Below are 12,400 nucleotides of genomic sequence, written 5' to 3'. Positions count from 1 at the left end.
GGGCATTTGTGCACCATCAATTTACTTCCACTGAAGTGTTTCATTTTGTCACTGACAGACTCACAGTATTAGTTTAAGTGTCTAACAACTGTATGGGAAGGGTCCCTACAGAGATAGACCTTTAGTGAAAGATTTAAATCCTTTCTTTTTAATTAGAAAAAGTCCCAAAACACCCTATTGCCAAACCAACCAGACTCCATATAAAAAACAGCCATTTTAGAGTGCATAGAGCCAGAATATTTTCAGCTGTGTAAACTAAGGGTTATTTCAGCCTATCAGAAATGGTGATTGTTGGAACAGTGAAAAGACAAACCAAGACGGCTTTTGTGTGTTTTAATTTGTTTCTGTCAACTTTGAATGCAGTGTGTTTTACAGTGATTAGATTACAGCTTTTTTAAACAGAGTTTGGTGGGTTTGGCAATTGTAGGCTGTTAAACAAAATGGATCTTACTCCTTAACAAAAAGGTCTGTCTCTGTAGGGTCCTTTCCATGAGGTTGTCAAACACATAAAGTAGAAAAAGACAAGCACTTTAAGTGAACGGTGCACAAATGCTCCAATTGTTGTATTGCAGCCTGTTTCATTTCTGCAGCAGTCTCTCTCAAAACTAGACCAGTTTAAAAATTGTTGCTGCCACTCAAGACAAATGTTGGAAAATAGGGTCAAGGTTGAAAAAATACTAAAGTCCGCTTTAAGGCTGGTTCATGCTTCATGGCTGAATGCACCAGACATGCAATGTGTCCAAAACCGTTAGTTAAAAATCAAAGAAGCATGCATTCAACTGGGGACTCTTTTTTTCAATCATTTCCATCAAAAAGGATTGACCTAGTGTGTAAATGACTCTTGGATGCTGTCATAAATTATGTTTGTTACATGAAAAAAGTCAACATGTCATGTGTGAGTGATGGTCCGAAAGCTCACTACTGTATCTTCTCTTACTGGGCAATGTGGAAAGCTGGGTTTCCCACTTTCGAGGCGCATAAAACATGAACCAGCCTTTACAGGAGTAACTGTCTACATTAAGGTTAAAGCAGAGCGGATGTTTGAGTTGGTTTGCAGGGAACTCACGCAAGACTTTTGTCTGTGTTTCGAAGGGATCATTGTCTGGGGTCAATCTGATGATTGTTGGAGGGGTGGGTTTAACAACTGTGGATCCAACAGAAGAGAGATGAAGTGGACAGGCTTCAGGAGGCAATATGACATGTTGAACTTAAGTCCTGAGATTTTTGTCTTTACCACACACAGGGAGCATTTCTCTACACTAATCACTGTTGTAGACACTTTCCCCTCACTGTGACAACACGTAAGTACCAGTAGCAAAGACATTTTCCCTTCAAAATGTTCTATCAGTGCAGTTACTGGGTATGACTGTGACTGGTGAGGTTAGAGGTGAGTTTACCAGGCACACGAGGGCTGCTGGTGCTGGTGGGAGACTGCTGCACAGCAGTCACCGTCTCTGGAGGCCTCTCCTGGTTGAAAGACGTAATCAGATTTCACAACGGCAATAACTTACATCAACGAAGAATCAAAAAGAGGAATGAAGTCTTACCGGCCGCTTTGGTTCTGAAAGGAAAAGAGATAAAGGATTATTACAAGTGTGAATTCACGTGATTCATACAAGGCACTCACAAGTAGAAATATTAGAAACTCCTGAGTGGTGGAGGACTCACCCTCCTTCTCGGTCTTACGGGGTAATACAATGGGAGCGAACGCCACAATCTCTCTTGTATTTTGGAGAAAGTATCCTTTCCCAGCAGGGCAGATTTTACTGAAGGCCGCTGAGCACCACATGGAGAGAGAATTTTACTGTTACTCTATTTTACTTACTTTTTTTTTTTTTTTTTAGTATTTTTGCACTCTGAGCACCACAAGCCAAGTGCCATCTAGTTCCATTATACTGTAGAGAAGGCGGACAGCTCTATGGCCAACATCTCCGATACTCAGCAATTTACACCAAAACAAGCTACATTGATAAACAGCACTACATATAAGAGGAAAAATATGTAGTTTTGATTTTGGGATGTTCCTTTTACAAGACCTTGAGCTGCATCATGACTCAAAATAATCACAACAATAAATCAAACTTAATGGTTATTCTAATACAATTTTTAAGTCAAGATAAAATTAACTCATGCTCTGAAAAATGATCATTTTAACATACACCTGTGGCAAAACCATGAATTTCTGTGATCATAAAATGTATTCACATGCAGACGCAGAGACAGATAATGTCATGAGCACATTTTCTCAGCTTCCGTACACTCACCTGTGCCCACCTGAGGACATCTTTCACAGTTGCGACCCCAGGCTTTGCCCACCGTGCAGCAACACATCTCCTGTGTGAGGCTGGTGGGCAGCGCGTGCTCGCAGCCCCTGGCCTCAGACGCTATCCGGAAGCACTGACCCTGCTCAGCTGGAGACTCTGAAGCTGGAGACAACAAGGTTTGATTTGGGAATCATTTTGGAATTTAAATATAATGTCATTTAAGTGGATTTTCAGAGAAAGGCAGAGAACAGAACCTCTTACTTACCAACACATCGATTCCTTTCCAACACGAAACCCCCCTTGCACGAACATTTGAAGCTGCCCAGCGTGTTCAGACAGTCTCCGTTCTGACAGACGCCCTGCAGGGAGCACTCGTTGATATCTTTGAGGTTGTGAGAAATGGTGGTGAAATGGTTATTTTGATATACTGTGAAGGATGATATCTATTTAGAAAGTGATACCACAGCTTCATCCCTGCAGCTTTATTAAGTACATAAAAACTGAACAACTGCCAAACTGAGCCCTGTGTTTGTCATAAGCTACATTCTGCCTGTGTTACCTTGACAGTGAGTGCTGTTGAATCTTTTATAGCCTTGCGGACAGGTGGAGCCGGAGTCTTCCACGATGGTATGCTTGACTGATGCATCTGAGGGAGAAGAAGACACAGCGGGGCACAGAGGGGAAGGTGAGAAAAGCATGAGTGAAATAGTGTGTCTGGAATGAGCAGGGCTATGGGTGGATGACACAAACCGAAATACAGCTTAGATTAAGTTTGATCATTTAATATAACAGTGGAACCTCAGCTCTTAAAAAATATTCAGCCTGTAAAAAAGTGAACCATCCCCACACTAACTTCAACAATATCAGCAAATGTTAAAAGTTCAAAAGTGTCAGCAAATTTTACCAGATGTTTAGCCTGTCATGAAGCCCCCAAATGGTGCTTTACTTAATCCGCTACATTGGGGGTAAAATTTTTGTATCTTTCTGAAAAAGAGGCCCTATTAAGACATGGTATCAACATGCTTCCTTGGTGATCAGAACAGTTGTGAATGCACCAAATGCATCATCAATGCATCTTGAGATCCGATCCCTCAGACTACATTGGATCTGGGCAGCATGTGGCCACATTGTTTCACCAGTGTGTACGCTCATGTGTTGTGGGGCCACAATGAAGGGCCGCTTACTCAGCTGACGTATGTGTTTATCAGTTCCCCGCTGAATAAGAAAACTTTCCCTTGCTACACATGCAGTGCTGAATATGGTTAGGTACTGAAGCCAGTTCCTATCTGAAGGGTATCTACCGGACTGAATCATAATGTAGATTTCGGTGCCTCAACCAAGCAAATGTGTGGTCAAAATAAAAACAGCATGTGTGTGCGTGTGTGTGTGTGTGTGTGTGTGCTGGTAATGGTGACAGTGAGGCTGCAGCGACCGGAGCTGTATTAAGTGAAAAGTAGCACTGCAGTGTGTGCACAGTTAAGACAATTTGTCCGTACAAATATGCTACAACTCCTCAAGGCCCAAGCAAAGCTCTCCTGTTTTGCTTGCCATCTGCTGATTAAAGTGAATGAAGTTAGCTCTGAAGTTATCCTCACATTGGAAACTGACCCGGCTCACTTAAGGTGGACTATTAAGGTGGACCAGCCACTCCTACAGATTATAGAGAAATGTGTGGCTGCTAAATTGACTCAAACTGACACAAAATTATTTTGCTGTTACATTACTTTAAATTATACTTGTGTTAAAAAAATTGTTGGGTTAAGTTAAATCGATTATGTGAATATGTCATGTGAATGTGTGTATTATTAATAGTCTCAAAACATGTAAAACAACACAATAGATTCAGTACATGCAGTCACATCACAGAGGCAGTTGTGTTTTTGGCAACAATGTTGTTACAGTGTTGAAGCTACTGTGGCCAATTTGACAAGCAAAAGTTTGACATTTTGAGAAGTACGATTATTCACTTGCTGGCGGAGAGTTAGATGAGAACACTGATACCACTTTCATATCTGTCAGTTATATCTAAGGCTACAGCCAGCAGCCAACAGCTTAGCTTTGCATAAAGACTGAAACAGGGGGAAACAGCCCGCCTGGCTCTTCCTGGTTGCGACAAGGCTGCTGGCTTCATACATGAAAGCAAACAAGCTTGTTTCCCCAAAATGTCAAACCACTCCTTTAACATTTTGGCCTGATTTTTATGATTGGACAAACTCAGATTTATTCTTTTCTTCTTTCTCTGCCTTTCTTGTTCTTTTCCAATGACATTATTTTTATGATGCCTTTGGTGAATTGTAGCTTGTTACAGAATAGAAAAGTCTTTCATGAGGTTTGAACTAACAATGCATTATTCTTGTTTCTATTCTTTCCCTTAATGAGCCTCGAACCTCTCAAACAGAAGAATGTTCGTCTCTCCATGAGGGAGTAACAACATGTACTGCAGTTTTATTAGAGAGCTGTGGGAAGACAGCACTCACACAAAAATTCTGAAAACACAATAAAAAGAGGGGAAAGATCACAGCTCACTTTAGCCATTTTCATTGAAAAAAACAAGGAGCTTATAAGTGGATATGAATGTAACAAAGCAGACAGCACTCCAGGAAGGATTCCAATTATCTAAAGACTAACCAGACGTACAGTATCAGGTTTTGTCAAAGGCCGCATTGTCTGAGTCAGAACTGAGAGACGGAATAATAGCAGAGTGGAAAAACGTGAGTAGCCAAGATTTTCTTGAAATTCAATCTCCAGCAGTGTGATGACAGTCCTGCACTGGGCAGGCCCATAGGAACACACTTAAGTAGAGGGTTATTTTCCACATTCTCTTTTTCTGTCTCACTGTCTGTATGTGATTCCCGTAATTTCTTCCGCTTTTAACCGTTCACACACTCCCTACCTCCACCTCACCACTAACTTTCATGAACTCACTTTTATAGAGGTATGGAGTGATTGTTTTAATCCAGGGCCATAATTTTTGAAGGTGGAAGGGATAAATTGCAGGGGATGTTTGACATTTTTGGCTCGACAAACAATAATTTGTTCTCGAGAATACACAAGATGTAAATGGGGTAAAAATACCAACGTCTACTTTAAGACAATAATTTGTTGCATTTAAAAAAAGAACAAAGATAAGAGTAAACAAACAGTGGGTGGTTCCACAAAGCTGGAAAAAGTGACTTTAAACAGTAACTCACTTGGTAGTTTGGGGCACTGATAACACTTGTTTTGTCCCCATGAGTTCCCCACGCTGCCGCAGCAGTCCTCCTGATTGGTCAGAACAGGAAGCGGGGTGCTGTTGCACTAAAGCAAGACGAGAAAGAGAAACGTTATCATTGGAGATGATAAAAGAAAAGGCTTTCAGGATTGACCGTGAGAGTATCCTTGTGTCTAATCTCACAGCTTGTTTGGGTGTTGTCTCCTGGAAGCAGCGCCCCTTTGGTTTGTGTCTCGAGGGGATCGGGCGTGGCCCTGTCTTGTGAGGAGGCTTGACATCTGAGTGGTCGAGAGGTTGAATGACAACAGAGGTGTCTGGCGTGTGGTGAACACGTACATTAAACTGCACTGAAAATAGAGAAAAGTTGGAACAAAATGCATCACAAAAATATATTTTCCCCATCAATCAAAGCCAACCAATGGATGCAAAAATTCTGGCATTTGGTGAATGAAAAGCCTCTTTCACACTGGCTGGTCAGGGCAGGAATACTGGTAATACCGTATCAGCAAAATTTTGGATTCACTTAAGCAGAGCAGGGATAAGTAGGGACGTGTTGTCCATGTTTATATGCTCTATGTGTGTGCGACCCACCACAGGATATTTTAAAAAAGTAGCTGTTAGCAGCTAGCTCAACGAAGAAGAACAGCAGACGGAAATGTTCGCAAAGTGGGAAAACAATGAGATTCGGGAGCTCCTTACCCTCCGAGCAGAAGACGAGCTCAGCTTCCACATAACAGAGAATGTTACTGCCATGTGAAGCCATTTTTATTTTTTCACGCCAGTCACACTTCTTTTGTTTCTGCGATGCCGGTGTGCTATCTAAAATCTCACACTTGAGCAGAATGATGCAGCCATTTGTTCTGTGTAAAATGCAAAGGAGGCATAAAAAAGAGAAATCTCAGCTCTATAGAGCGCAAAAAGGACTATAGATACCTTCAGATGAGTGTGACATGGGCAGGGTGAACACAGAGTGCGTCAACTGGGTACGTCCTATGCTTAATTGCTCCACTAGTTTCTGTCCGTCTGGCTTCATAGATATGGGGTAGACAGGCTGCTTGTTGCCTCGCGCTGCCTGAGCTTGCTGCGTCTGGTGGAGTGGAAACTGGCAGAGCCGGCCGGTGAAGCCAGGCGGGCACAGGCAGTGTTTCCTCGAGCTGCATACTCCTCCATTCATGCACGTCAGGGGACACACAACTGCAGAGAGAGACAGGGGGAGAGTTGTCATACTGAGGGTCAACAGTTCAGAGCTATGAATCATCAGATGAGAGGAAAAGTTTACACACATGAGCAACACAAGCAAATAATAAGTTATAAAACCAAAAAGTAAGAGTTATTTATGAGTCTCATCAGACTGGAATTTCTCATTTTGGATCCAATCACCTCAGACAGACTGATGATTTAGTGTAATATCACAGAGATACGGCAGACAGACAGAAAAGTTTCTGGCATGACTCGGACTACGTTAAGTATTCACTTTGAGTGGCGCTGTAAAAGTCACATCAGCATGACGGACTAACAGGTCCCTCCAGCCAGTTAGCAGCAGCAGCATCTGAGCAGGAAAGCAGATAAAGTCATTGATCTGCTTAACAGCTTTATTCTGACATATGGGAAAGATCTTGAAATCTATGGGAAAGCTTCTGGCTGGAGGGAGATTCATGGCATACACCGTATTCACTGCGGTTTTATTGGGTCTCCCATTGTGTTTATGTTAAGTCCAGTTGTTTTTGAAATTCCCACAATAGAACAATCAGAGGAAAGAGAGAGGGAGCGAGCAGGACTGTGGAGAAAACGACGAGGAAGCCATGTATCCAGGGAGAGACCTGAGAGAAAAAAACTGAAAACAAACAATAGTTGTACTTCTGGGACCGCTAATGAAGAAATAGTTCAGTCAGGAAGACCACCTTATCTCAGCACTCTTTACACATACTAGTGCTGGGTAATATCCACAGTTATGGGAATTTTAGTATCACTACCCAAAATATGTTTCAATACCATTCTATGAATCCGTGTTCAAGCATGTATAAGTATGTTTTCTAATCCCAGCAGCCAAACTTTACAACTTAAAACAAACAGCCATACACTACCACCACGACAAAATGCAATCAGTCAGAATATAAGTGAATATATAAGTGTTGATTACCCATTGTATTGGCTATAGAATAATGACACCATCTGTGTTAAGACTGGTTCCCTACAGGCTCTATTTTCAGTACCTAATTCTGTCTGCTGAAAGGTACAATCTGTTTATCAAAAGGTGCAAAACGAAAACAGAAAGGGGATAGCGCCCTTGTTTTTCCCGGTACCACCAGTGGCTATCCCCAAATACTAAAGAATATCATTTTAAGTTCCTTGCTGTTAGTAGCTGAAATGGCAGACGGTGGAACAACCAAAGTACCTGTGGAAACTGTGGTAGTTTTGAGGCTCTGAGGAAAACAGAAAGTGAATCTTTGCAGTAGTGACACCAACAATAATACCACCCAAAGTCTAAATAGGGAAGAGGTCTCGGTGGATGGATGGGTCAAACAAACATAGGACTTTCACCTTGGAGTCAATATTGATGTAACATACATCACTTACATCAGGTTATGTTACATAACAAACATACTTAATGTAACTAAAATCATGCACCTTCTTGTCCAGTGGTAGGTGCAGCTTATTTCTTCTGAAGCATTATAATGGTGACAACTGATAACCTCCATGTAATGTGCTGATGATTTTCAAAAAGCGTGATGTTTCTTTATGCAAAAATCGCAAAATACTAAGTTTTTCACACATTTTGGACTGTTAATCAAACAACAAAAACTATTCGAAGATGTCACTTTGAACTCTAGGAAAGTATGATCAGCATTTTTCAACCTACTGCAACTAGTGAAATTTTATAGACCAAATATAGGCAGATTCATTTATAACAAATCAAGGCCCTGCATCTGATGAAAGAAGCCAAACAAGACTAAGACTGACCAAGCATTTGAGGTCAGCTTGAGTACTTGATAGTTCTAGATTGTAACATTTTAATTCAATAACACATTTAATTTTCCTAATTGTCAATGTTCAGTTTACATTTCTCCATCTTGTACTATGGTTACAGTCAAAACATTTCTCAACTCTTTCACCGTGTTTTCTCAGCACTTATACATCTAATCTAATCATAACCTCCTTGTCAAATACACAGCATAAATGCTCATCACTACTGTTGTTCATTCAGTGCACAGCAACACTCCTGTTCCTCCTTGCCAACACATTGCCACACATCGAGGGTTAAAGGCTTTCTTCAAATCCATCATCTCTCCCACATCCGTAATATCGTTTTATCCAGGAGAGGAGAGGAGAGGAGGAGAGAGGAGAGGAGGCCTCTTTCTGCTGCCGAGCCAAGTGCGCACACATGGAAGTAATTAGGTGTGGACTGCCAGGGAGTCTGGGCTGTGGCGTAATTGGGGGACTAGATCACTTTAAACACAGCAGGGACATCCTCACATAGTGAAAGTCTGGCACAAAAACTGAATGGCTTCAATGAAACAACCCGACTGGCGGGGTAAAATTTTTAATCTGAAGCAACTTCATCAGCAGCCTTCCACTACCTCACACCATGTGACAGTGGTCTTTAACCACTGGGACTGAGTGCAGGCAGCAACATGCAGAGTGGAGCTGGAAGGCTCCGGCATGGCAAGAAAAAGAAGGTGAGCAGCCCAGACTGTAGAAGACAGAAAACTCGACTCCAGTTTCCACGGTTCAGATTTCGCCTCGGTGCTGGATTTAGAATGAGAGGAAACTGGGAAAGATGCGGGGGATGAAAATTGGTATTGCAGACACAGAAAGTAAGGAAAAGAACCTCTTTCCAAAAGCGATTACACAATCTGAAACCACAGAGAGCAGGGAGACAACATAGAGCAGGGAAAGTCTGGACTGAGGCCCCGTCTGGCTGGGAAGGTGTCTGAATAAGAGCGGCACCTCTGATGTAGCACAGTCAGGGTCAATGCCACACTAATGAACACAAAGGAAAGGACAGGAATCGTTTTCCAGATTTGGCTAATATTTCATGGGTGTGGCTGTGAGAATGAGCTCTGTTGCAAAATAAACCCAGTGTGATGACATGCAAAGTCTACAATTCACAGCTGCAACCTCTTTCTACAGTCTTGATAGATACAGATTCTAATCCAACTCAAGATATCTGCCAGCACAGCGCCAATCTGATACTTTTTCCCTCTTTATGACAAATCTAAAATGTGCACTTTACAGAAGTATTATATGACATTAAGAGTTGCTCAAGGGGGGCTCTTTGCAAGCAAGTCCCTGGTCAAATCAGAAATCCTAAACTTTGAGTTTAGAGTTTCAAACAACTCATGATGCACTCTTCACCAAATGGAACATACTCAACAACAGTCATAATGTATAGGCTATGAAATGTGCAAAAACCATTCATAACTCATTCATAAGAAATCTAGAGCTGACATTGCACTTTCATAGCATACAGCACCTATAACCAGTACTATAACAACTGATTTTTATATATTTCTGTCCCATTTAATTGTACGATGTGACTGTAAATGTTGTAAAATAGTACATAAGGCACTCTGTTGTTGTATACAACATCACTGATCTTTAACATACTTTTCATTTTGGGAGTTGGGGGGAAAGTTATCAAGATTTTTTTAGTCAAAAAACTTAAGTTCAGCTCTAACAAAACAAAACTTTGTAAAGTCTCTAGTTTCATCATAAACCCAAAACTGGATTATCAAATATGCCCCAGATGTTCAGACAAGCTGCTTCACAGATATCTAGTAAATCAATAATCTAAGTTATTTTTGTCACTGACTTTATGTGTTTTCTTTCATCATGTTCCAATTAACATGTTCTTTGGTGCTAACTAGCATCTTGCCAATTTGAGCCATAATAAAACCTCAAATAGAAAAGTAGTTCCCGAAACTCCCCTTCAGTTTATTCAATCAAACTAAAGCTCTCAACAACAGGTGGTATCACAACTGCACGCCATGCCTGTATTATCCTGATTATTGGATCCTGTTAAAATTAGGTGTCTCGTGTTTGTCTTCAGAGCTCCAGGAGGACTGAATCATTTGTTTGTTATAATAACAATCTGTTCGCAGGCTGTCCTCCTTCACATCTGCCCCCTTCATTTAAGCTTGAACCTCACTGGCAACGCACTGGCTAATGTTTTCTGCAGATCTTATATGTGAATGGGTGTGTTCATTCGTGTGTGTGTGTGTGTGTGAGAGAGAGAGAGAAAGAAAGAGCTATTAAGTGGAGGGTGTACTGTCTCCTGTAGAGCCTCTGTGGTCGGGTGACTGCACCACATAACATACTGAAAAGAGCACAAAGCTGAGATCATAACACAGATTTTACTTTCCAGCGGACTTTCCCTTTAAATCATCACCTCAGAGTTCATTAGCAGGATTTATGATGCGAAATCGCCTATTGAATCTCATCGTCAGTTAGCTTAGTGTCTCAGAGGCAGCCTCCCTCTGTTTTGCACCACGCCTTTGTCTTTATGGATCTAACACATTCCTGAGACTAGAGGTGGTGTGTTATTAAAAATCAAACGCACCTAAGAGTTATTTGGTGGTCTGAATGAATGCTAAGCAAGAACAGTCTGAATGGGGAGAGGGACTTGGGGAGAGGTATATTTATGGCGTGTAACTTATCATAAATCTTATTTTCCACATTATCAGCTTAGAATTATAAGCTTCTATCTGACATTTTTGTCAAAAATGTGGTTATCCATATATTATTTTTCTGTGACAACTTATTAACATTATGTGAGGTGTTTTTTTTGTTTTGTTTTTTATTACATGAAATTTGTACTTTTTATTTAGAAAACAAAAAGGTACATGTCATTTTTGCTTTGGAATGGAAACTCTGAAGCTTAATATCCAAAGTATATATATTTAAAGTAGTGAATCAATAACATTAAATGTTTGGCTACATTTTCACCGTGTATGGTTTCAGTCAGAGGAGCTCTGTATGGGATTTAGAGGCATCTAGCAGTGAGGATTGCAGATTGCAACCAGCTAAAACTTCTCTCCTGTGCCAAGTGTGAACCCCTGCTTTGGATTCCATAAGTGTTCAGTGTCAGGAGATTAATAACAGGAGACAAATTATCCTCTTCATGAACCAGGTGATTTAGACCAATAAAGACACTTAATAAAGCAGTTTGACGTTGAAAATATCAGTGTTTTCCGATGCTAGAGGGGCTGCTAACTACAATGGCTGATGCAAAAAGGGAAAACATGCATGATAGTATGGGGAGTGTGTTAGTGCCCATGCCATGGTTAACTTGCACATCTGTGAGGTTACAATGAATGCTGAAAGGTACACACAGGTTTTGGAGCAACATATGCTGCCATCCACATGATGTCTTTTCAGAGACTTCTCTGCTTATTCCAGCAAGTCACATTCTGCGTGTGTCGCAGCAGCGTGGCTGTGTAGTAAAATAGTGCAGGTACTACACTGGCCTGCCTGCAGTCAAGACCTTTCTCCCATTGAAATGTGAGGCGCAATGTGAAACACAAAATATGACATCAGAGACCTTGGATTGTTGAGCGACTTAAGTTGTACATTTAGCATAATGGGAAAGAATTTCACCTTTGAAACTTTAACACTTAATGCTTACTAAGTGGTGGTAAAAGAAAAGATAATGTCACAAGGTCATAAACAGACCCCTGTCCCAACTTTTCTGGAACATGTTGCAGGCATCAAACTCAGAATGAGTGATACATTAAAGTCTATCCGTGTAAACATTAAATATCTTGTCTGTATTGTATTCAACTGAATGTACATCAAAAAGGATTTGCAAATTATTGCATCCGTTTTTTAGCTATGTTTTACACAGCGTCCAACATTTTGGCATTGGGGCTATATATGTATATATTCCATTTCTTCCAATATATCTCCCTAAATCCTACACACTGAA

The 12,400-nt window shown here is 41.0% G+C and overlaps 1 protein-coding gene across 3 annotated transcripts in view; it reads right to left on the bottom strand.

Moving 5' to 3' along the window:
• The window catches only part of ltbp3 (latent transforming growth factor beta binding protein 3), a 40,836-nt gene that overhangs the window by 15,693 nt on the left and 12,743 nt on the right, over nt 1–12,400 (bottom strand). For all 3 annotated transcript variants that reach the window (XM_042498944.1, XM_042498943.1, XM_042498942.1), the window contains exons 2-11: nt 6,409–6,669; nt 5,659–5,822; nt 5,456–5,561; nt 2,824–2,910; nt 2,530–2,646; nt 2,265–2,426; nt 1,669–1,776; nt 1,548–1,561; nt 1,398–1,467; nt 1,067–1,144 (exon numbers count right to left, since the gene is read on the bottom strand). In XM_042498944.1, coding sequence (XP_042354878.1) covers nt 1,067–1,144; nt 1,398–1,467; nt 1,548–1,561; nt 1,669–1,776; nt 2,265–2,426; nt 2,530–2,646; nt 2,824–2,910; nt 5,456–5,561; nt 5,659–5,822; nt 6,409–6,669 — 1,167 coding nt within the window. The remainder of the gene's footprint in view (nt 1–1,066; nt 1,145–1,397; nt 1,468–1,547; nt 1,562–1,668; nt 1,777–2,264; nt 2,427–2,529; nt 2,647–2,823; nt 2,911–5,455; nt 5,562–5,658; nt 5,823–6,408; nt 6,670–12,400) is intronic.

This window comes from Plectropomus leopardus, chromosome 13 (genome assembly GCF_008729295.1).
Source record: "Plectropomus leopardus isolate mb chromosome 13, YSFRI_Pleo_2.0, whole genome shotgun sequence".
Taxonomy (NCBI): Eukaryota; Metazoa; Chordata; class Actinopteri; order Perciformes; family Serranidae; genus Plectropomus; species Plectropomus leopardus.
This window is presented reverse-complemented; position numbering and strand designations above follow the sequence as displayed.